A 24,720-nucleotide genomic window follows, 5' to 3' on the forward strand; every position below is an offset into this window, starting at 1 on the left:
CCGTTCTCTCCCCAAACACAGGAACCTTGGTAACGGCAGTAAATCCTGACATATATTTGGACTGTTTTTCTCCAGTAGACTTGTCTGAACTAACTTCAATTATTTGTTCAGCTAAACCATCAACCTGTCTCTTAGATCCCATCCCAACTAGGCTGCTTAAGGAAGCCTTACCCTTAGTGAGCACTTCTTTACTAGATATGATCAATCTGTCTTTAGTAACAGGCTATGTACCACAGTCCTTTAAAGTAGCTGTAATTAAACCTCTTCTTAAAAAGCCTACTCTTGATTCAGGTGTTTTAGCCAATTATAGACCTATATCTAACCTTCCATTTCTATCCAAGATCCTTGAGAAAGCAGTCTCTAATCAGTTATGTGACTTTCTACATAACAATAGTTTATTCGAGGATTTTCAGTCAGGATTTAGAGCGCATCATAGCACAGAAACAGCACTGGTGAAAGTCACAAATGACCTCCTAACTGCATCAGACAAAGGATTTGTCTCTATACTTGTCCTGTTAGATCTTAGTGCTGCATTTGACACAATTGACCATCAAATCCTTTTGCAGAGACTGGAACATTTAATTGGCATTAAAGGAACTGCATTAAGCTGGTTTAAGTCCTATTTATCAGACCGATTTCAGTTTGTACATGTGAATGATGAATCCTCCGTGAAGGCAAAAGTTAGACACGGAGTTCCACAAGGTTCTGTACTTGGACCAATTCTATTCACCTTATATATGCTTCCTTTAGGTAATATTATTAGGAAACACTCCATAAATTTTCATTGTTACGCAGACGATACCCAATTATATTTATCAATGAAGCCAGATGAACCCAATCAGTTAAACAAACTCCAAACATGCCTTAACGACATAAAGACCTGGATAACCTGCAATTTTCTACTACTAAATTCAGATAAAACTGAAGTTATTGTGCTTGGCCCTAAACACCTTAGAAACACATTATCTAATGATAAAGCTGCTCTGGATGGCATTACCCTGGCCTCCAGCACCACCGTAAGGAATCTGGGAGTTATCTTTGATCAGGATATGTCCTTTAACTCCCACATAAATCAAATTTCAAGGACTGCCTTTTTTCACTTACGTAATATCACAAAAATCAGGCACATCCTGTCCCTAAAAGATGCAGAAAAACTAGTTCACGCATTTGTTACTTCTAGGCTGGATTATTGCAATTCCTTATTATCAGGCTGCCCTAACAAGTCTCTAAAGACTCTCCAGCTGGTCCAGAACGCAGCTGCACGTGTATTGACTAAAACTAGAAAAAGAGACCACATTTCTCCCATTTTAGCTTCACTACACTGGTTTCCTGTAAAATCTAGAATAGAATTTAAAATCCTTCTCCTAACTTACAAAGCCCTTAATGGTCAGGCACCATCATATCTTGAAGAGCTCATAATACCGTATTATCCCACTAGAACACTGCGCTCCCAGTATGCAGGCTTACTGGTGGTCCCTACAGTCTTTAAAAGTAGAATGGGAGGCAGAGCCTTCAGCTATCAGGCTCCTCTTCTATGGAACCATCTACCGGATTCAGTCCGGGGTGCAGACACTCTCTCTATGTTTAAGAGTAGGCTTAAAACTTTCCTTTTTGATAAAGCTTATAGTTAGGGCCGACCAGGCTCGCCTTGGATCAGCCCTTAGTTATGCTGCTATAGGCCTAGACTACTGGGGGACTTCCCATGATGCACTGAGCTCCTCTCTCCTCCTCCTCCTCTCCATCTGTATGCATTCATGTAACATCAATGCATGTCACTAACTTTGCTTCTTCCCCGGAGTTTTTTGTGCTTTCTCATCTCACAGAAAAACCTGACTCCCGGGCCGAACCTTCGCGGTCCTTCACAGTCCTGATGGCATCCTTCCCTGGCTGTTGCTGCCTGTGCTTGTTGTTGTTTGTTGTTGTCATTGTTTTTCTTCTGTCCCCCCTCCCCCTTTCCCTCTCTCTTTCTCTCTCTCAACCCAACCGGTCAAAGCAGATGGCCAACCAAGAGCCGGGGTCTGCTTGAGGTTTCTACCCGTTAAAGGGGAGTTTTTCCTTACCGCTGTTGCCAAGTGCTTGCTCATGGGGGAACTGTTGGGTCTCTGTAAATTAAAGAGTACGGTCTTGACCTGCTCTATGTGAAAAGTGCCTTGAGATGACTTCTGTTGTGATATGGCGCTATATAAATAAAGATTGATTGATTGATTGATTGATTGACTTCCTGACTCATGATGGCACAAACACAGCAGTAGTCCAGAGCAGGACAAACACAAAACAGTCTAGTGTGGTGAACACAACTAAACAGGCAGCAAACTTAAAATACTCCTCAGAGTAAAGCAGGAAAATGGACTCGGCGGTCTGTCAACAGCACAACAAACAATAGCAAAAGCTAAGAGCTAAATGCTAAACAACAGCAACTGATGCTGATAAGAACACACAACTAACACTGCCTCTGCCCAGACGTATGCCTCTTACTTGGTCGCTTCAGAAAGCGAGCAGGGTTTGTGTGTAGTCCGTCGTTATGTCCGGCTTTGTCCTGGGCTCGGATGCAGACGGTGGCCGTTCTCGCACGGTCGGCGAAAAGCACGGCAGCTGGCTCCCGGCGGCGTGGCGGAGAGAACAGCAGAGTCGACTCGGTGAAGAAGCGTTTCTTCCGCGAGGGGAGTCTTCGATGAGGGGAAAACATGTGCGTGGTGCACCCCCTTTAGTCAGCTGACTCAGAGGAACAGAAGTTACCCCTAGCTCAGTGACACGGGAAAGGCGTGTGCTTCAGGGCACGTTCAGTTTTTAAAGGGGCGGTGATGTCACGGCTGCGTCATCAGGACGCTTCGCTGTGCAGGAGCGTTTCCGCCAATGAGGCTGTATGTTGACTGTTCCCTGCTGAGGTGTGAAAATCGCAAAGCATCCTTGGAAATTGAGTTTGCAATGGACTCCCATTGTCTGTAAGCAGCATTTTTGGTGCTATTCTTTTGTCTCGGGGGAAACAAAGGAACAAGCACCTCGTGGTCAGGCCTCACAGGTTACATGTAGGCCTTCTCTGTGTGACCTCATGGTTTGAGGCCCAACATCCCCCCTTTGGTCTGAAGAGTGGGGTGCTGGCCACAATCTTCAGAGCAACCCAAGGGCCGAGCAGTCCCTGTGGGTTAGAAGTAACCTGGTGGTCACACAGTCCATGTGCTCCAGAGACAATGGGAAGGCTGCTGGAACAGTCCGTATTTCCTGAGAACAAGAAAGGGTTGAAACAGTCCATACAGTTCAAAGTTCAGAGTTCAGAGGCTTGTCTGGGCAGCTACTGAGGCAAAGTCTGAGGCAAAGTCAGGCTAGTGACAAAGGCAGAGTCTGGGCAGTGTTCTAACAGACCTATGTACATTCAAGAATTAACCAACACATTCCTTTTGCTGCTCTTTGGTTATCACCACTAAACACAACACAAAGGTCATCAAAGAAAAGGAAAGGGAAAGGTGGTTAAATGAATAGGCTTACTCCTGAAGGAGGCTGGAGTTAGCCAGTGGACTGGCGCAGAGTGGCGTGCTGGATGGAAGGAGGGAGTCCAGTCTGGCCTGTGTGTGTTGAATGTACCTGTACAAGATGTGTGAATCCTAGTTGTAACTGGATTTGAAGTGCAATACCAAGACTATATGTCAGATGTGTTTGTGAAGGTTGCATAGCAGTAGTAGTAGCAGATCTAAGCACTTAGTCTAACTTACATAATCACCTATGTTACACCTGACCTCAAACCTGACATAATATCTAAGGCATGCAAAGGTTATGGGGAAACAGACTGCAAGCTGATGGTAACCATGGTAACGGAGGGAGTGGTAGTAAGCGTTAGTGCATGCTGGGTTGTGGGTACAGCTTGTGAGAGACTTGAGCTGTCAAGTGCGCAAACGTTGGTGTCGATGTGGCGGCGGGCTGTCTGCAACATCAGAGACTCCAGAGTCGCTCAGGTCACCAAGGCGATGAGGACGACTTCTTCCTCCTTCTGGTGGGGATGGAGTTCTGCTGAGACAGGGGTGTGAGCTCTGTGGTGTGGTCAGCTCACTGGTCAAGGGGGGCCTGGAGGCATTCACGCCGCTCTCATCTGTGGAGTGATCCTCCCCCCTTCGATCTGAACACAAAGGGGTGTGGCTGAGGACTGAGAGGGGTGCACCATCGGAGTGAGGGGCACCTGCATCCATCGGGTGGGCTGATGGAGGCACTTGGCAGTCATCTGGACTGTTGAGGTCAGGGACTGCATCACCAGGGGTCGCTAGGCTACTAGCTTGCATCTCCTGGTGGACTAGGGTCATCTGCTCCTTTACCTGTAGGGCTTCTTGGGGCAGGCTTTGGCTGGTTGCGCCGGGAGAAGGGACCTCTTCGAGGTCAGGAACATCACTTGGTTCCTGGGTGGCCATGTCGACAATGGTGCTCGTCTGTCTGGTCTGGCCTTCTTCGCGTCTGTCCTCTGGTCTCGTCTGAATAGATTGGATCTGCGCGCGCAGGGTCCTGTTTGCGTCCTGTAGCCAGATTATCTCAACACCTGAGCGTAGGCAGTCTTGACGCAGCCTGCGGTTCTCCTCCAGTACAGCCTGGTAGCTGTGTTGTAGCTGGCTCTGTTGTGCTTGGCTCTCTGCGGCTAGCAGCTGGGCTCTGCCTCTTACTTGGTCGCTTCAGAAAGCGAGCAAGGTTTGTGTGTAGTCCGTCGTTATGCCCGGGTTTGTCCTGGGCTCGGATGCAGACGGTGGAGGAGGGAACAAAAGAGTCGACTCGGTGAAGAAGCGTTTCTTCCGTCTCTAGGGAATTTGAGGATGCTGGTTGCAGCAACGGTCTCTCTTGGATCCAGGAATGTGTTCGGGTGAACACGGGCGAAGTCTTGTCTCGTCCAGCGAGGGGAGTCTTCGATGAGGGGAAAACACGTGCGTGGGGTACCCCCTTTAGTCAGCTGACTCAGAGGAACAGAAGTTACCCCTAGCTCAGTGACATGGGAAAGGCGTGTGCTTCAGGGCACGTTCAGTTTTTAAAGGGGTGGTGATGTCACGGCTGCGTCATCAGGACGCTCTGCTGTGCAGGAGCGTCTCCGCCAATGAGGCTGTATGTTGACTGTTCCCTGCTGAGGTGTGAAAATCGCAAAGCATCCTTGGAAACGGAGTTTGCAATGGACTCCCATTGTCTGTAAGCAGCATTTTTGGTGCTATTCTTTTGTCTCGGGGGAAACAAAGGAACAAAGCACCTCGTGGTCAGGCCTCACAGGTTACATGTAGGCCTTCTCTGTGTGACCTCATGGTTTGAGGCCCAACACCTGTGTGTTTGTCACACTAAGAACAGAGGACAAGTGGCTTTCTGAAGCAGTGAATAATATGAAGCAATTGTGTTGAAAATGGTTCAGTTTCCAAGCATTTGATACAGTTTAAATGGCGACATCTGCTGGGCGACTTTGACGTTGCTTTTATATGTAAGGATTCAGGGTGAGACGTCATAACAGGCAAAATATAAGTGAACTCACTGCTGTCATCTGTTTGATGTTTTCTGTCATATTTTATTCAATAAAAGTTATTTACCAAAAACTGTCTCAGTGTGTGGATGTATAAATATATATGGAGATAATTAGTCATTTATTAATAAGGTTTCTAGTAACCCCTTATTACTTTTATAAACTCTGATGAATTAGGGACAGTAAGCTCTGTAACAGATTTATATTATAACAGGCTTTAAACAGTGACATGAAATAAAGGAATAAAACTGTCTGCATTACTTCGCTGCAATCAGGAAAATGATTGTTCTACTGAAAAAATAAAATTAAGAAACGTGGGGGATTTTCATTTGTATGGGCAGGGGTTTAAATATTTTCATTCAAAAATAGTCATTTCCACAGAACTGGGCTTCAGTCTGCTCCTCCTCTTGCTCACTACCTCTCCAGCTTTGGAGACGACCTGTTCACATGACACCAATGTTGCTGGCATGTAAAGGTTCCTTAAACATTATTGGAGATTGACAAGCACCCGCTCCGCCATCAACCCCTATGATTCAACCAAAATCCTGCCCCCTGACAGCTCCTGGCCTCTGTAGTTCCCTCCAGTGTGTCAGTCTGTGTAAGTCGTGGATGCTCACAGGTAGAGCGGCAACTAACAATTATTTTCATTATCAATTAATCTGCTGATTATTTTCTCAATTAATCGATTAGTGTTTGGCCCAGTCACGTGTACAGCTTCACTGAAATGTCGTCTAGAAAGTTAATCTCGGTTTTGTGAGGCTAACAGGTCACTGAACACATCATCATATAGAGCATAAGGCTGTCTGCATTACAAGCTCCATGGAGCAAAGTTATTCAATATGACTTTTATGTGTATATATATTTTTAGCAGTGGTGGAAGAGGTATTTACATCCTTAATGTAAAAATATTCCGTTACTAGTAAAAGTCCTGCATGAAAAACCTACTGTACATAAAATTATATGGCCTAAGTATTATCAGCAAAATGTACTTAAAGTATTAAGGTAAAAGTACTCATTACAGTAACAGTTTATGGTGAATGATTTGTTTACTCTGCACATTTGTTCAGTAATTTTCCCTTTTTGCTATAATTTTGTTTGACCACATCCACAGACAACTACTGACCACAATCTGCAGTTAATGATCTTTATTAACTTCAAGGCAATAATATATCCATTACATTAATAAAGCTTCATTCCTCAATTATTGAACATTTTCATTGATGTAAATGTTAGTATGAATATTAATAAATTCAAAGATACAGTAGAGAAAAGAGAAAATGTAATAATCAAAATATTTCAGTCTATTGACAGAAATCATTATTATTAAAATGATTCATCTTTCAAATACCTACTTTAGTGAAAAAACTGTTCCATTTCAATTGTTTGAACAAACATTTTGTATTTTAGAAATAGCTTATAAATAATCTGTGAATTGCTGATCATTAAAGTGCCTACAACATGTGAAGATTTGAAAATGTCTGACTTTGATGATCTCTTGTGATAGTATCAAGAAAACACCTGCAGCTGCTGTTCTGAACCAGGCTGACACACACTTTGACATTGATTGTCTTGTTTTAATCACTTATGGAACAATTTAAAAGATGATCATTCTTACAGTTATATACACTCAGCGAGCATTTTATTAGGAACACCAGTGCAATCTAACATACTCCAGTACACCACCGCCCACTGTGACCTCAATAATAAACATACAGTAGAATCTTCACCTTTCTGACATAAACTGAAAATGTATTAACTTCATAATTCAACATCATTCCTACTAATTTATCACAGACTTGTCCTACTCATTCATTTATATTCTACTATAGAGTCTTAACATCTTCATCTTCCTTTATGTTCCAGTAATGTGGTTAAATTCTCATTTAAATAAGGTTTTTAATGTTTTGTTGAATTCACTCGTCATCTTTTTAAAAAACATCTTAAACACACATATCAGTAACTTCCCAGTAAAGTGGTGACCGTTGGACAACTGGAGTGAGAAATGATGGTTATAAGAAGAGAAAAGAAATATGTACAGTAAATAATATTTCTTTCCTCTTCTCCTTCTTTCTTTTTATTTTTTATTTTGTAGTAGCAACATAATATTTTTATTTAATGTAATTCTGTTTATCTCGTCTCTGAGATTCTATGAGATGTGTTTGTGAATGCTTATAGCTTGCTATCTGTTTACTAAAATTCGAGTATATGCAGGTAAAAGTGTGTTTGTATATATATGAATGTCTTTGTGTGCAATTCAAACCAAACGTTATTAGGGATCATTTTTTTTGTTTTAGCATACAAAACATACAATTACTATAAAAGACTTCAGGATAATTCTGGTGATTTTCTATATTTTTCTTCGTGTCAACAAATCTCATGTTTGAGATGCTTTGGATACACACACAATACTTGTTAGTAGATCAGTTCATTGCTGGTTTGGATCCAAACATGAAGGAAAATCACCAGAATGATCCTTTAAGTATTTTATAAAAATTGCAAGTTTTGTGTGCATAATCAAATAAAATAATTCCTGATAAGGTGACAGCATAAAACTACATACAGTATGATCATTATTTGTGTAATTTAAAGACCACAAGAAAATATTTTTTACATTTTTAAAGAATGAAGGAAAAAATCTTTCATGGAAATAGACAGACCAACTTCAAAACTCATCTTTCTTTGTCTTCTTCTCGACCTTGTGGAAGACTTTTCCATCGGACTGCTTCCTCCAGCTCAGTTTGACGTCTCCATTCACCCCCTTCTGCTTTAGCCTCTGTTTGAGCTGAGATACAAAAACATTTACTGTCCTGAATATCAGTCACAGACAGTGGTGGAAGGAGTACTCAGACCCTTTACTGAAGTAAAAATACAGCAGTGTCAAAATACTCCATTACAAGTAAAAGTCCTGCATGAAAAACCCTCCTACAGTAAAAGTACATAAGTATTATGAGCTTGATGTAGTTAAAGTATTGCAGTAAAAGTACATAAGTATTATGAGCTTGATGTAGTTAAAGTATTGCAGTAAAAGTACATAAGTATTATGAGCTTGATGTAGTTAAAGTATTGCAGTAAAAGTACATAAGTATTGTGAGCTCGATGTAGTTAAAGTATTGCAGTAAAAGTACATAAGTATTATGAGCTCAATGTAGTTAAAGTATTGCAGTAAAAGTACATAAGTATTATGAGCTCGATGTAGTTAAAGTATTGCAGTAAAAGTACATAAGTATTATGAGCTCGGTGTAGTTAAAGTATTGCAGTAAAAGTACATAAGTATTATGAGCTTGATGTACTTAAAGTATTGCAGTAAAAGTAGTGGTTTGGTCCCTCTGACTGATATATTATTATATATGACATCATTAGATTATTAATAGTGAAGCATCAGTGTTAGAGCAGCATGTTACTGTTGTAGCTGCTGGAGGTGGAGCTAGTTTACACTACTTTATATACAGTTAGCTAGTTTAGTCCAGTGGTTCCCAACCTAGGGGTCGGGCCCCTCCAAAGGGTCAGCAGATAAATCTGAGGGGTGGTGAGATGATTAATGGGAGAGGAAAGAAGAAAAAACAAAGTTCTGATACACAAATCTGTTTTCAGTTTTTGGACTTTTTCTCTAATCTTTGATTTTTGCTGAAATATTGGATCATTTGAACATTTATTGAAATGAAAGCATGTGAGAAGTTTAGAGGGAAAAATCACTATTTGGTGGAGCTGTTAACAACTCATAGACATGTGAAATGTGACCCCGACTACACACTGCTTTTTGTAAGACGTCAAAAGCCAAAAAGGTTGGAAACCACTGGTTTCATCTTTAACAATGTGTTGTATTTTAAAAGCTGGTTATATTATCCATTGTGTCAAATCTTCATCTGAAAAGTAACGAAAGCTGTCAAATAAATGTAGTGGAGAAGAAAGTACAATATTTCCCTCTGAAATGTAGAAAGTAGCATCACATGGAAATACTCAAGTAAAGTACAAGTACCTCAAAACTGTACTACAGTACAGTACTTGAGTAAATGTACTTAGTTACTTTCCATCACTGTTCACAGAGAAAACTTTTCACTAAAAGCTCTTGTTCAGTTACATTTTCCTCATCTGGAATCTCTGTTTTAGAAACAACCTGCTTCACACTTTAATATTCATATTTATTACAGTTTAACTTCAGATGATTTATTCTTTCTTCTTTTGACTCTAGTCTGCTTTCAGTAATGATGACACATAAATGTTTTAAAGAGATCAAACATGATCTACCTGCTTCAAGATGTTCTCCATCACAACAGGATCATTCAGATCCAGAGCGGAGTTCTTCTTCAGACTCACTCGCACCACGTACTTTGAAACAGGCGCTTTGAAAAACAAACAGGCTTCATCAGCTCACTTTGTCTTCTGAGTGTTGTTTTATTGACACGTTTTTCATACCAACATATAAACTGCACAGAAATCAATGTCCCAAACTCAACTTAAACACACACACACACACACACACACACACCAGGGGAAAGGGATACAAGTTCATCCATGTGTCAAGGACACAAAATGTCATAGCAGTACACATCATCCACATGTGATTGTTAATTACAACCCATCAAACACGGGAGTTTAAAAACATAAACAAAGGAAACACCCAATCTATATATAAATACAAATATGGTCAAATTGAGTCCAGGTATTGCAAAAAGGGACATTTTAAATGATTAAATGACATGTGAATGACCAACACAAGCTCATGCAACCAGTTTCTGAAGCTTTCTGAAGTTTTGAGAATATGTTTGTTTGCTAGTATCACGTTCATCAACAGAGCTGTTTGAATGTGAAGAGTTAAAGAGTCCTCTGAGCATCCAAAGAGAACCAAGTCTCTGTCAGGAGAGAGTCCTGAGGTAAACAATGTACCATCACCTGATTTACATTTATCACAGCTTGGAGACACAGAGGGATAAAATTTATATCATTTATATATATGATCTTAGACTGAAAACAGTGAATGACTTTGAACTGAATGAACCTGTGTCTGCTGTTTATTGAACAACTATGAAGAAGGGAAAGTGCAGTTCTTCATATTTTATCAGGCAACATAGTATTGATTTCCCTTTCTCAAGCCTTCTGTATACAGTTGACAGAGCTTCTTACACTCTGGCGAAAGAGAAAGCAATTCCAAAAAAGTATGTCTCTCTCAAGTGGACTCAAACTGGGGGATTCACAGCATCATAGCGCAGAGTCTGCTCTCCTGAGGATGACAAATGACTCGCTCCTGTCCCTAGACTCAGGAAATCACACTCTTTTAATTGTTTTAGATCAATCTGCTGTCTTCAGCACAGTTGACCACTCCGTCCTCTTGGACCACCTTCAGTATGTTGTTGGCATTCAGGGGCCCTTCTGTGGTTTGCCTCCTACCTCCAGGACAGACCAGCATCTCTTAAAATTGATAATGTGTCCTCTTCCTCTGCATCTATCACATGTGGAGTACTACAAGGTTCCATATTAGGCCCTATTCTATTTTCCATTTACATGCTTCCTCTGGGGTTCATTTATAGAAAATATAATATCTCTTATCATTGCTATGCAGATGACACCCAGCTGTACCTCTCCCTCAATCCTGCTGATCCGAGCTGTTTTACCTCCTGCTGAGCTGCATTGAGGATGTAAAATCCTAGATGGCAAAAAGCTTCCTGCAGATAAACCAGGATAAAACTGAGGCCCTAATTTTATACCAAGAACAGAGACCACATCACTTTTCTACTACTCAGCTAAACAAGCACATTTGAAGGGATCTTTTAATAGTCAATATAAACAGGGGGAATGATTACAGTGAGGAAAACCTCTTTCACCGTTCATATGGACACCTGACTGCTGGTCTAAGACACTGGAAACATTGTGAGTCATCCTTTAAAGGCTAACTGAATCATGGCTTACCTTTGTAGCAAACAAATGCTGTCTTTGTATCACAGTGCCAGTTTTCCCATTGTCCAGAACTACCAAAGTTTGCTGCCACACACTTGTCATGGCCATCATTAGGTTCCGATGGAGACCAGTACCTAAAGGAGGAGTTGCTTCCATCAGACCACTTCCAGGAGTCTCTGAAGAGGCCGATCCAGACTTTTTGTCCTGCAGGTATCAGATCCTTCACCTTCTGGTTCTCTTCTTCATTTCTCACACTGGCCAGGTCTGTGTAGTGCTCTCTGCAGTGGCTCAGGGCCTCAGTCCATGTCATGATAGTGTTGATGAGGACAAATGTCACATTTGACCCTGAAAATAGACCACAGTGAAAAACTGTGTAGAAGTGACATACAGTTTTCCCGGGTCTTGGTAGCCTACAGCTACAGACATTTGTTGCATGTCATTCCCCTCTTACTACCCCCGTTTCCTGTCTGTTACTTTACATTAGTGAATAATGAATAATGCCAGTTTCTGTAGCAGTTTCTGTGTCATTATAAATCCACAGAGAACCACCTCAATAAAAGAATGGATTCATTAAAATAATAATGAGTATTTTTAACAGCCTCTTCAAATGTCTACACTTCACTCTTTAGATGTTCTGCATCCAGTGGTGTAAAGTAACTAAATACATTTACTTAAGTACTGTAAAAGTACAATTTTGACAGACAGACAGACTGGCAACTTTATTTATCCTGAAAGGGCAATTCAGTTTGGCAGTGTATCCAGACCATGCGTAAGAAAAAACAAAAAAGAAAAACAACAAAAAAACAAAAAAACCAAACAAACAGATCTATGCCAGAGACAATGAATGAATTGAATGATAAATCTCAGTATGGAGCTGCATACATATGAACATGCAAGGACGCATTCATCCATAAAGACACATCAGAGCCACTTTGCCTCCTTTTCTTACCCCTTTCGACTGAGGCAGTGACGTGGGATAAACTTGTGTTAATGGTGGAGCTGAATGGGTCAACAAGCTTCATATAAACTGGCTTCATGACTCAACTTCACACCTTGAATTGAACACAGGACTCACATTTATGTGCTTTTTATGTAACGGACTATTTAGGCCCAAATCTGTAGGAAACTGAAGAGTAACTTCAGAAGAACAAACCATTAGTTATAACTCTCACCTCTGACATCAGAGCAGACTGCACGAAAGGAATTGGTACAATCCTCATCGTTCCATCGTCCATCATCATACATCTGTGTGCAGTATTCTGCACTGAGATAGTTGGCTGGTTGCCCAGGGTACCATTTTCTGAACTCAGCCTCCCCGGGTTTATAGAAATGTCTGTCTGACAGCGACCACCTCCAGCTGTTCACGTCATCGTACAGTCCTATCCAGGCTGCCTGAAAGCAAGATTTTATTGTTTTATACAGCATTTGTGCTTGTTCAGCTTAAAGGATGGTTCACAATGTTTCCAGTGTGTTAAACCAGCAGTCAGGAGTCCATATGAACAGTGAAAGAGGTTTTCCTCACTGTAATCATTCCTCCTGTTCATACTGGATATTAAAAGATCCTTCAAATGTGCTTTCAATGTTAGTGATGGAGGCCAAAATCCACAGTGTGTCCACACAGTCATTTAAAAGTCTGTGTGAAGCTTCTATTCAGCTTCAGCAGTCTGAGTTAGTCATATCAAGTGGATATCTGACACATTTACAGTCTTTTTAGCATCAAATTCCCTCTGTGTTTCCTCGGACAGTGTTTCCCTGTTGAGCTGCGGTGGAAGTATAGCAACAAAAAGAGGAACTTTGGCACTAAAAAGCCTGTAACATTGAAATATATCTACTTGATTTGACTCATTTGGACGCTGAAGCTTCATATTAGCTTCAGATAAACTTTAAAATCCATTTTTGCACAGAAGGAGGACTGTGGATTTTGTCCTCCATCACTTCCATTGTAAGGTCATTATGAAGGGATCTTCTAATGGTCAGTATGAACAGGAGGAATGATTACAGCAAGAAAAACATGTTTCACTGTTTATTTGGGCTCCTGACTGTTGTTTTAAGACCGTTATAAAAAATTGTGAACCCGTCCTTTAAAGCTGATCAATACTTTTGCGTAAAATTTCCATTCACACTCTGACTTTAAGAGGAGATTTTACCTAAAGTAACTGATACACTTTTAGTTGCTTGTGCTTGTAATTCAGTAATTTAATGGTACATAATAATATTATAGTTATTACAATTATTAAGATAATAAAGACCATTTAATGAAAATTTGTGGAAACTAATGAAATCTAGAGATGCTGCACTAAGGAAGGCAATTAAAAGTAGAAGAGACACTGACATGCTGATTTATAAAGGTTTAAGGAACAAAGAGCTAAGAGAAGCTAAATCTCGTTTTTATCTCAATATTTTAAGTGAGGCAAAAGGCAACAGTAAATTGATCCGGAAAAACATCAATAATCTCACAAGGAGGGACCCAAAATTTTTAAGAGATTTTAAACTCAAAGTACAAGGAAAGTTAATTGCAGATCTTACTGTTGTATCCTGGAGAAACAGCCATAAAACCTCTTGAGTCCTTATACAAACAAAGTATAAAAACTCTGGACCAAAAAAAAATGCATTTCCATCACTGTAGGGTTCTGGAGAAATACAATTTACTGAGCTTTGACAATTTTAGATTATTCTCAAATTTGTGCCTAGTTTATAAAATGTTAAATGGTTTGGCCTCCTCCACTATGTGACTTTGTGTTCACTCGCTCAGTAAGTTCTGTTAGATCCTCCAGAATATCCTCTAGATGATTGGACCATTTCATCACACTGCATCTGGACAGTCAGCTTTCTCTGTGAAAGCCACAACTCAGAACTGTAGTTCAATCAGTACATTCAAAACCAAATTTAAAAAAAAAACTGCTAAAAACTACTCAGCTCTGTAACCACTGAATCTAAACTTCATCTATGGTCCTCTCATTAGCGCAGGTAGTCTTGCTTTTAATTTAATTGTCTAATATCTAATAGACATTGTGGATGTAAGTGATGTAGCTGTTGTGTGTAGCTTTGTATTTTGTATTTTGTATGGTGTGTTCTGTGTGTTTTTTGCTTTGTACTGCTTGCTGTTTTATGTTTTGATTGCAGATGTAAATTAGCTTTGAGCTAACTCTGGTGCAGTGCATCTTTTATGTTTAAAACTGTACACTGTCAATAAATAAAATTCAAATATGATGATGGTGAAAGTGATGATAACAACTGTTACACAGTATCAGGTGTGGACAGACCTTTCTATTGACTGGTAGTATTTATACATATTTATTATTACTGTTTTTATTGTATTTAATTTTTTCTATTAAACTTTAATTTTTTACTTGTTTAAACTGACTTCTCATTTCTGTTTTAACTTTGAAGAAGAAAGTCAAGAACTTTGAGCTGCATTTTGTACATGAAAGGAGCTTCATGAAAAAAGTTTATTATTCTTATTCTTTTTCATATTATTACAATATGAAATTAAAAATATTTTTGCAAATATTGTATTTTTGTTGTCCAGTTTACTGATATTTATACATATATTGCACATTTTGCTTTCTGTTATTGCTCCCACATAAAGTCCCACTTAAAAACAAACTCATTGGGCCATATTTACTGAGAAAGTGGAACATTTGTACTAAAATGTTCATCACAGCCTGAAGAAAATGTACTAAAGCAGCAGCTCAGCGTGTGTGACTGTCACACCTCTCACCTACATACTGTCATTGTCAAAAATGTAAAATCAAAGAGAGACAGAGTAGATAGTAGAGAAAAGTGAATTCTCATATTTGTATACCTTGTATTTCATTTTGCTTAAATCTGCCATGTTGTTCAGGATCGTCACATCCTCCATGTTGTCTATCGTGGCCAGGTCAGTGTAACTGTCTCTGCAGTAACTCTGCGCTTCAGTCATGGTCTTTGGCTCATAAACAAAGTGGTACTGACGTTGAGCGTATGATGAGACGGCACACAGCACTGTGATGACAGACATGCACAATGATTAGATCTGGCCTAAAAATGACTTTTCATTTCAGTGTATTCATGTGTGTCATTGTTTTTGGCAGTAAAAATTATGGATGTGAACTTCCAATATGGATGTGATGAACATAAAAAACTATTAAAAAAAACTATAAACTATAAAAACTATCATTTTGCATTTCATATATATAAATATATAAATATAAATATACATATATAAAAAAACACTTGCCTGATGCAGCTGTGATGCTGAGAAGAACTTTCTCCATCATCGTCTGTTTCTTTCTGCTTCTCTCTTTTAGTCTGTGACCGTTGATATGCAGTTGTAGATTATACATTAACCTTTTACAGTACCTCACCTTTATTAGCTTCATGCAAAATGGTTATTCATGTTTATTACTTTCCTATGAGGTTCTGCAGTTTCACACTGGCCGATTATGTAGGTTTTCTGATGCTGTACTGAATATCAGGTCAAGAATGATCCTCTTCTCCAAAACAGTTTGATATTGGTTTGCTTGTTCCACTATTATGGAGGTTTCTTAATGACTTCAGCCACATAAAGCCAAGAAAATCAAGTTTCAAGGTTCATGGTTAAAGCTCAAGGGTAATATATTGTCATTTGCATGCTTACACATGAAACGAAATTTGTACTCAGGTCCAGCAGCATACAATGCAATAAGTCTAAAAATAATCTATAATAATTAGTCCTATACCAAGAATAAATAACAATAATAAGCATATCTAATAAATACAGCAGTGCAGTGGATTAAAAAAAGCTGAGCAGCATGATAAACAGGAGCGTTAAAAACAGAGCAGCATGTTAAATTAAGCAGCACAGCAGGCAAAATGGTGAGAGTGCATCTAATGAGGCATGGAGTTCACCAGTCTAACAGCCTCTGGGTAGAAGCTGCGTTTGAGCCTAGTTGTTCTGGTCTTAATGCTCCGCAGCCTTTTGCCCAAGGGGAGGGAGTCAAACAGTCCATGGGTCGCGTGGGTAGGGCCCCCCATGATACGGGCTGCACTGCTCCTGCACCTGCTGATATAGATATCAACAGTTAGATTTTTATTCATCAACATTGTAACACTGAAAACAGTGATCAAACATTAACATGAACAGTGTCTCTAGTCTCTAGAATATCAGAAAATAATAATTAGATACACAGGTTACTCTCTACATATGTAGCGTATTTAAAATGTTGTGGGTAAATTGAGCCACTGACTCAACTTGCCTCAACATCACTGGCATGATTTATCCCACATCCACCATTTTGACAAAACTGTTTCACACAGTGGGTCAGATCCACAAGTTTATGACCTTGTTTTGTAGCTTACACTGATTTAAATTAACATGTAATAATGTCCAAAACATACAGTGCTGCCTGAAAGGTTGTGAACACTTTTGAATTTTCTCTATTTGTGCATAAATTTGACCTATAACATGATCAGATTTTTACAGATTTTAGTCCAAAAACTAGAGAAAGGGTACCCAGTTAAACAAATGAGACAGTAAGTCGTCCTGGTCTAGAGGCAGCAAAGAAGGCCCAAACCATGATGCTACCACCATCATGTTTCACAGATGGGATAAGGTTCTTATGCCGGAATGCAGTGTTTGCTCATCACCAAACATAATGCTTCTCATTGAAGCCAAAAAGATCAATTTTGGTCTCATCCATCCACAGAACATTTTTCTAATCACATTCTGGACTATCCACGTGGTCTTGAGCAAACTGTAGGCGACCAGCTGCAAATTCCTCCACACTTGTTCATTCTGCGGGGGAGCCAGAGCCACATGCCCACACAACCCGACAAAGCAACAGCTGTAGTCAGCCCAATCGGAGTGGCAACCAGGAAGTACTCTGGGAAAAAGAGGCTCATCATCAACCTCTCATCCCCCCACAGTTCCACTGTTCCAAGCATTAACAGCCTGATTCCCAGCCTGGAGTTTTCCATGCAATACGCCACCATAGACCACGCTATTTCCCTCATCCACCTCGCAGGCCAGGGAGCATGGTTGTCCAAGGCGGACATCACAAGTGCTTTCAAAGTCCTCCCCATCCACCCCGACTACTGGCACCTCTTCGGGGTCTCCTGGAAGGGCGCATACTATTTTGCCACGTGTGTAACCTTCGGCTGCTAGCCCAAAAGAAAAAAAAATAAATAAATTGTCCGAAGCCCTCTGCTGGATTCTTTTCAACAATTATAAACTCCCGTACGTCATCCACCTACTTGATGACTTCCTCACGGTCACGCCACCGTCTTCACCCCCGTCATATGGTCTCACCACAATGATTTCCGCATTCACTGATCTCGGCGTTCCCCTGTCTCCAGAGAAAACAGAAGGCCCAAGCACATCCTTGGAATTCCTCAGCATCACCCTCAACTCCATTACACTCCAAGCATCTCTGCCTACTGAGAAACTCCACCGCATTTCTCTGCTCATTCAAAACGTTCTCATGGCCAACACATGCACCAAACATCAATTACTCTCTCCGCTGGGCCATTTCAACTACGCCACCCGCATCATCCCTCAGGGCTGATCGTTCTTGTCACACCCTCTCTCCATAGCCACCGCCGTCCCATCCATCCACGACCACGTCACGCTAGACAGCAGCCGACGCCTCCCCTTCAGTCGGCTTTGGCAGTTACTACGGCGGCAGATGGTTCTCTGCTGAATGGCCACCCGACTCCTCTTCCCTGGCCCCTTCCTCCACCATTTCGGAAATGTACCCGATTATCATTGCTGCCATCCTTTGGGGGCATGAATGGTCCAAAAAGACCATCGCCATCCACTCTGACAACAGCGCCGTCGTCAACATCCTCAACAAAGGCCGGTCACACAATCTGGACATCATGCAGTTCGTGCGCAAGCTCACTTTGGTTTCAGCCCAGCACCAGTTCATCATCCAAGAACTCCACATTCCAGGCCACAAAAACGCAATCGCTGATTCACTCTCTCGTTTCCTGTTTCAGAAATTCAGACAACTAGCTCCAGCCTCCAACCCTCTTCCAACAGTCCCACCGTTTTCAGCCACAATCTACAACTGAACCTGCAACTGGAACAACTGGTCACCATTTCACGGGACAACATCATCAACAGCGTCGCCCCTCGAACACTATCTTCGTACCTCACCGGCTGGAATTCCTTTAAAGCCTTTCACATCTCCCACGGACTCCCATTCCCTTCACTGGACATTCTTAACCTCTCCTGCTTCATTACATTCTCCCACACTCAACTCAAGATCAAGTCTTCCACCATACAGACTTACCTCAGTGGAATCAATTTCTTTGTTAAATTGATTTCCGGAGCACCATGCCCAGCCTTGTCCCACTCTCATATTAATATGTTAATTAAAGGTCTCCGCAAGGCGGAACTGCACCCCGCACCAAAACGTTCACCCCTCACGTCGGACCTTCTGGTCCGATGCATTCACACACTCTGCACAGGCTACTTGTCTCCCCACATAGACAAAACCCTAGAGTCCATGTTTTTACTAGCCTTTTTTGGCTTCTTATGCTGCTCAGAAATCACAGCTCCTTCCTACTCCTTTGATCCATCACTACATGCCACATTGTCCGACATCTCTTTCCACTCTTCAGACACACTCATCTACCACCTCAAACGCAGCAAGACTAACCAGTCAGGTCAACCTCAACCTATCTATCTTTTCCGCCTAGATTCACACATAAGTCCTTACAAACCCATCCACGAGTACATCAACACAAGACTAGCCAACTGAGCTTCCCCTCAAGACCCTCTGTTCATCACGGAAACAGGAAGGGTAGCAACACGTTTTTGGTTCCATCACCACATGTGCTCAGTACTTGCCAGATCCGGAATACCCCCAGACCAGTTCTCAGGACACTCATTCCGCATTGGAGCTGCTTCCACCGCCTCTAGACAAGGCATTCCCGACAACGTCATCAAAATCCTCGGCCGTTGGTCATCCCCCGCCTATCATACCTACATCCATCACGACCTGGATAACAATAAGAAATCCCATTCTCGCCTCTCTGGTTGAAGTCTCTTTGGGGGCCTCATACAGATGCCGGATCATCGAGACAGCACCCCCACCCTGAGTCTCAACTCCCTGTTCCCACTTACCTCCCCGACGTCGACGCCTCTCCTCCTTTCATCTATCACTCTCCTATCCACTCCCTCCTTCCCCTCTTTCCCGCCTGCTCTTCTTTCTCCCCATCCCTCGACCCTCATCCCCTCGACCCCTACCCCCTCATCCCGCATCCCACGACCTCAACCCTCACCCCCACATCCTCACACCCCCGACCCTCTCCCTTCCCCCATCCATCCTTCCCTTTCCAACCATCCCTCTAACTATCCTTCCTCCTTTTCACCCTGCCTTCCATCACACTCCCAACAAACCATTAAATCCATATTCTAGGAGGATTGGTCTTGGTTAGTGAAATGAAGTTTATAGACATAAACAAAGTTCAGGAACCAAAGACCACGCCTTGTACGCAACCCATTTCCGCACCACAGAGTATTTAAACACACCATATCCACTCCTATTCCCTTTGTCTCAGCTTGCAAGTCCCTCCCACCCGACCCCTCCACTAACTTTCCTCTCTTTGCTCGAACACAGGAACAGGGGGCCTCGTACAGATGCCAGATCATCGAGACAGCACCCCCACCCTGAGTCTCAACCCCCTGTTCCCACTTACCCCCCCCCGACGTCGATGCCTCTCCTCCTTTCATCTATCACTCCCCTATCCACTCCCTCCTTCCCCTCTTTCCCGCCTGCTCTTCTTTCTCCCCATCCCTCGACCCTCATCCCTTCGACCCCTGCCCCCTCATCCCGCATCCCACGACCTCGACCCTCACCCCCGCATCCTCACACCCCCGACCCTCTCCCTTCCCCCATCCATCCTTCCCTCTCCAACCATCCCTCTAACTATCCTTCCTCCTTTTCACCCTGCCTTCCATCACACTCCCAACAAACCATTAAATCCATATTCTAGAAGGAGTGGTCTTGGTTAGTGAAATACAAGTTTAAAATATAGAATAATCATTTTTGAAACTGTAAAGTAAGCAAGGCTTTAAAATAAAAAACTGAGACAAACAATTAAGCAACGTGTCATCTTTTTATGTTTGGTGCTAATTGCGTTAATTATAACCTACCAGCTAACGTTCATTACTGGAAAATGTGGATGTTGAGCTAAGCTAACGTTAAACGTTAACTGTTTCATTAACTACGTTGACGTTAACGTTACAATACAGCGTTACGTCATTAAATGAATATTTGAACTCTATTAAAATATTCAACAGTTCAAAGTGTTACTGACCAGTCTTACTGTTAGAATCTGTTCTTGTTTAATGAGCTCACCTGATGAATGACTGAAACTCAGAGCGTTGTGGCTCCTCTGTGTCCATGGCAACAGCAAGACATGATGATGTCACATGCGTTGCCTTCACGGGCTCTCGCAGATGAGTTAACTTTTAAAATCATAAAAATTCTGCTTTGTCCAAGCTGCTTAAATGTGGCATCACGGGTTGTAGATCATTGTTAGAATCACGGAGACACCTGTCAGTCACGTGTACAGCTCCACTGGAATGTCAAAGTTAATCTCGGTTTTCGAAGACTCCCCTTGCTGGACGAGACGAGACTTCGCCCGTGTTCACCTGAACACATTCCCGGATCCGAGAGAGACCGCTGCTGCAACCAGCGTCTTCAAATTCCCTCGAGAAGGAAGAAACTTCTTCACCGAGTCGACTCTGCTGTTCTCTCTGCCATGCCGCTGACAGCCAGCTGCCGTGCTTTTCGCAGACCGTGCGAGAACGGCCACCGTCTGCAACCGAGCGAAGGACTAAGCCGGACATAAAGACGGATTATACACACACCCTGCTCGCTTTCTGAAGCGACCAAGTAAGAGGCATGAGTCTGGGCAGAGGCAGTGTTAGTTGTGTGTTCCTATCAGTATCAGTTGCTGTTGTTTAGCATTTAGCTCTTAGCTTTTGCTATTGTTTTGTTGTGTGAGTTGGCGGACCGCCGAGTCCATTTTTCCTGCTTTACTCTTAGGAGTATTTTAAGTTTGCTGCCTGTTTAGTTGTGTTCACCACGCTAGACTATTTTGGTTTTGTCCCGCTCGGGACTACTGCTGTGTTTGTGCCATCGTGAGGGAGAAAGTAAGTTGCTTTGTCGATCAGAAACCAGACAACGTGCGTTACAGACTGCCGTCCGTACGCACACTGTCTGTGGACAAAGGAACCGCTTCTCTTCCTCTCACGATCCCTTTCTTTCCTTCTTCCCTCTCTCTTCTGACTAACACATACACGCGCGCACACACACACATACACATTCTAGGTGAACTCCCATTTACGAGACTACCTGGTTTGGTTATTGGTCCCGGTTTCCGGGTGGTGCCCTGTATTTGTTAATTCATATTAATAATTCTATTAATTGTTATAATTAGTTAATTATCTTTGATAATTGACAATTATTGCAAATAATCAACTGTGTTCCTCACAGATCCAACGGTTGGTGCCCAAATTATTGATTAAGGTTAACAATATCTTATTTTCATAATTCATAATTATCTATGATAATTATGAATTATTGTTAATAACCAAACGCACTACTGCCCGTCCCAACAGCTGCATTGAGGATGTAAAATCCTGGATGGCAAAAAGCTTCCTGCAGCTAAACCAGGATAAAACTGACGCCCTAATTTTCAGCCTTTTGCAAAACCTCAGTAAATATTCTTGTGCCTCTAAAACTGAATGTTAACTTCCACTCAAGAAATCTCAGCATTATCTCTGATTCTGGTTTAAAATTTGATGAACAAATGAAGTCCGTTGTCAGCAGCAGCTTCTTCCATCTTAGATCATTTACAAAACTAAAATCATTTCTGTCTTTTAAGGATTTAGAGACCATGGTAGATGCTTTTATCTCCTCCTGCACTGACTGCTGTAATTCTCTGTACATAGATAGTACATGGTCAGTCAGCTGGTTCAAAATCCTGCAGTGAGACTCCTCACTGGTACCAAAAACAGAGACCTCATCACTTCTCTACTACTTAGCTAACAAAGCAAATTTGAAGGATCTTTTAATAGCCAGTATGAACAGGTGGGATGATTACAACAAGGAAAACCTCTTTCACTGGTCATATGAACACCTGACTGCTGGTTTAAGACACACTGGAAACATTGTGAATCATCCTTTAAAGGCTAACTGAATCATGGCTTACCTTTGTAGCAAACAAATGCTTTCTTCACATCACAGGTCCAGTCCTCACATTGTCCAGAACGGCCAAAGTTTGCTGCCACACAATTCTTATTGCCGTCATTAGGTTCCGATGGAGACCAGTACCTAAAGGAGGAGTCGCTTCCATCAGACCACTTCCAGGAGTCTCTGAAGAGGCCGATCCAGACTTTTTGTCCTGCAGGTATCAGATCCTTCACCTTCTGGTTCTCTTCTTCATTTCTCACACTGGCCAGGTCTGTGTAGTGCTCTCTGCAGTGGCTCTGGGCTTCAGTCCATGTCATGACAGTGTTGATGAGGACAAATGTCACATTTGACCCTGAAAATAGACCACAGTGAAAAACTGTGTAGAAGTGACATACAGTTTTCCCGGGTCTTGGTAGCCTACAGCTACAGACATTTGTTGCATGTTGTTCCCCTCTTACTACCCCTGTTTCCTGTCTGTTACTTACATTAGTGAATAATGAATAATGCCAGTTTCTGTAGCAGTTTCTGTGTCATTATAAATCCACAGAGAACCACTTCAATAAAAGAATGCATTCATTAAGCAAATAATTAAAGACACTGACATCTTAAGAAATGTTAATGAGTATTTTTAACAGCCTCTTCACATGTCTACACTTCACTCTTTAGATGTTCTGCATCCAGTGGTGGAAACTAACCTAATACATTCACTTAAGTACTGTACAAGTACAATTTTGAGGTGATGATTGTGTTTATTACTATTTTTGAATGATAAATCTCAGTATGGAGCTGCATACATATGAATATGCAAGCACACATTCATCCATAAAGACACATCAGAGCCACTTTGCCTCCTTTTCTTACCCCTTTCGACTGAGGCAGTGACATGGGATAAACTTGTGTTAATGGTGGAGCTGAATGGGTCAACAGGCTTCATATAAACTGGCTTCATGACTCAACTTCACACCTTGAATTGAACACAGGGATCACATTTATGTGCTTTTTATGTAAGTAACTATTTAGGCCCAAATCTGTAGGAAACTGAAGAGTAACTTCAGAAGAACAAACCATTAGTTATAACTCTCACCTCTGACATCAGAGCAGACTGCACGAAAGGATGCGATACAATCCTCATTGTTCCATTGTCCACCATCATACATCTGTGTGCAGTGTTCTGCGCTGCGATAGTTGTCTGGTTGCCCAGGGTGCCATTTTCTGAACTCAGCCTCCCCGGGTTTATAGAAATGTCTGTCTGACAGCGACCACCTCCAGCTGTTCACGTCATTGTACAGTCCTATCCAGAATCCCTGAAAGATTTGATTGTGTTATACAGCATTTGTCCTTGTTCAGCTTACAGGATGGTTCACAATGTTTCCAGTGTGTTAAACCAGCAGTCAGGTGTCCATATGAACAGTGAAAGAGGTTTTCCTCGCTGTAATCATTCCTCCTGTTCATACTGGCTATTAAAAGATCCTTCAAATGTGCTTTCAATGTGAGTGATAGAGGCCAAAATCCACAGTGTGTCCACACAGTCATTTAAAAGTCTGTGTGAAGCTTTTATTCAGCTTCAGCAGTCTGAGTTAGTCATATCAAGTGGATATCTGACACATTTACAGTCTTTTTAGCATCAAATTCCCTCTTTGTGTTTCCTCGGACAGTGTTTCTCTGTTGAGCTGCAGGTGGAAGTATAGTAACAAAAAGAGGGACTTTGGCACTAAAAAGACTGTAACGTTGAAAGATATCTACTTGATGTGACTCATTTGGACGCTGAAGCTTTATATTAGCTTCAGATAAACTTTGAAATCCATTTTTGCACAGAAGGAGGACTGTGGATTTTGTCCTCCATCACTTCCATTGTAAGGTCATTATGAAGGGATCTTCTAATGGTCAGTATGAACAGGAGGAATGATTACAGCAAGAAAAACACGTTTCACTGTTTATTTGGGCTCCTGACTGTTGTTTTAAGACAGTTATAAAAAAAAATTGTGAACCCGTCCTTTAAAGCTGATCAATACTTTTGCATAAAATTTCCATTCACACTCTGACTTCAAGAGGAGATTTTACCTAAAGTAACTGATACACTTTTACTTGCTTGTGCTAGTAATTCAGTAATTTAATGGTACATAATAATATAATAATTATTACAATTATTAAGATATTGATGGTGGTGAAAGTGATGATAATTACTGTTAT

The 24,720-nt window shown here is 41.5% G+C and overlaps 3 protein-coding genes across 3 annotated transcripts in view; 1 reads left to right on the forward strand and 2 right to left on the reverse strand.

The window, feature by feature from the left end:
- Positions 1–24,720, forward strand: part of LOC122981768 (polymeric immunoglobulin receptor-like) — a 724,120-nt gene that overhangs the window by 663,397 nt on the left and 36,003 nt on the right. The window lies entirely within an intron of this gene.
- Positions 1–24,720, reverse strand: part of LOC122981723 — a 930,226-nt gene that overhangs the window by 519,216 nt on the left and 386,290 nt on the right. The gene's annotated exons all lie outside the window — the stretch shown is intronic.
- On the reverse strand, positions 22,508–23,912 carry LOC122981813 (lactose-binding lectin l-2-like). Its single transcript, XM_044350602.1, has 2 exons — positions 23,615–23,912; positions 22,508–22,882 (listed from the first exon to the last, which is right to left on the reverse strand). The coding sequence occupies exons 1-2, from the start codon at positions 23,685–23,687 to the stop codon at positions 22,539–22,541; spliced, it is 417 nt and encodes a 138-aa protein (XP_044206537.1). The 5' UTR covers positions 23,688–23,912; the 3' UTR covers positions 22,508–22,538.

This window comes from Thunnus albacares, chromosome 5 (genome assembly GCF_914725855.1).
Source record: "Thunnus albacares chromosome 5, fThuAlb1.1, whole genome shotgun sequence".
Taxonomy (NCBI): domain Eukaryota; kingdom Metazoa; phylum Chordata; class Actinopteri; order Scombriformes; family Scombridae; genus Thunnus; species Thunnus albacares.

What these genes read in the sequence shown, in the direction of transcription:
- LOC122981813 (XM_044350602.1), bottom strand. Translation starts at nt 23,687, where the DNA reads ATGTATGATGGTGGACAATGGAACAATGAGGATTGTATCGCATCCTTT. An exon ending in AGTCTGCTCTGATGTCAGAG is followed by an intron (nt 22,883 to 23,614) that starts GTGAGAGTTATA and finishes GTCTATTTTCAG; the next exon opens with GGTCAAATGTGACATTTGTC.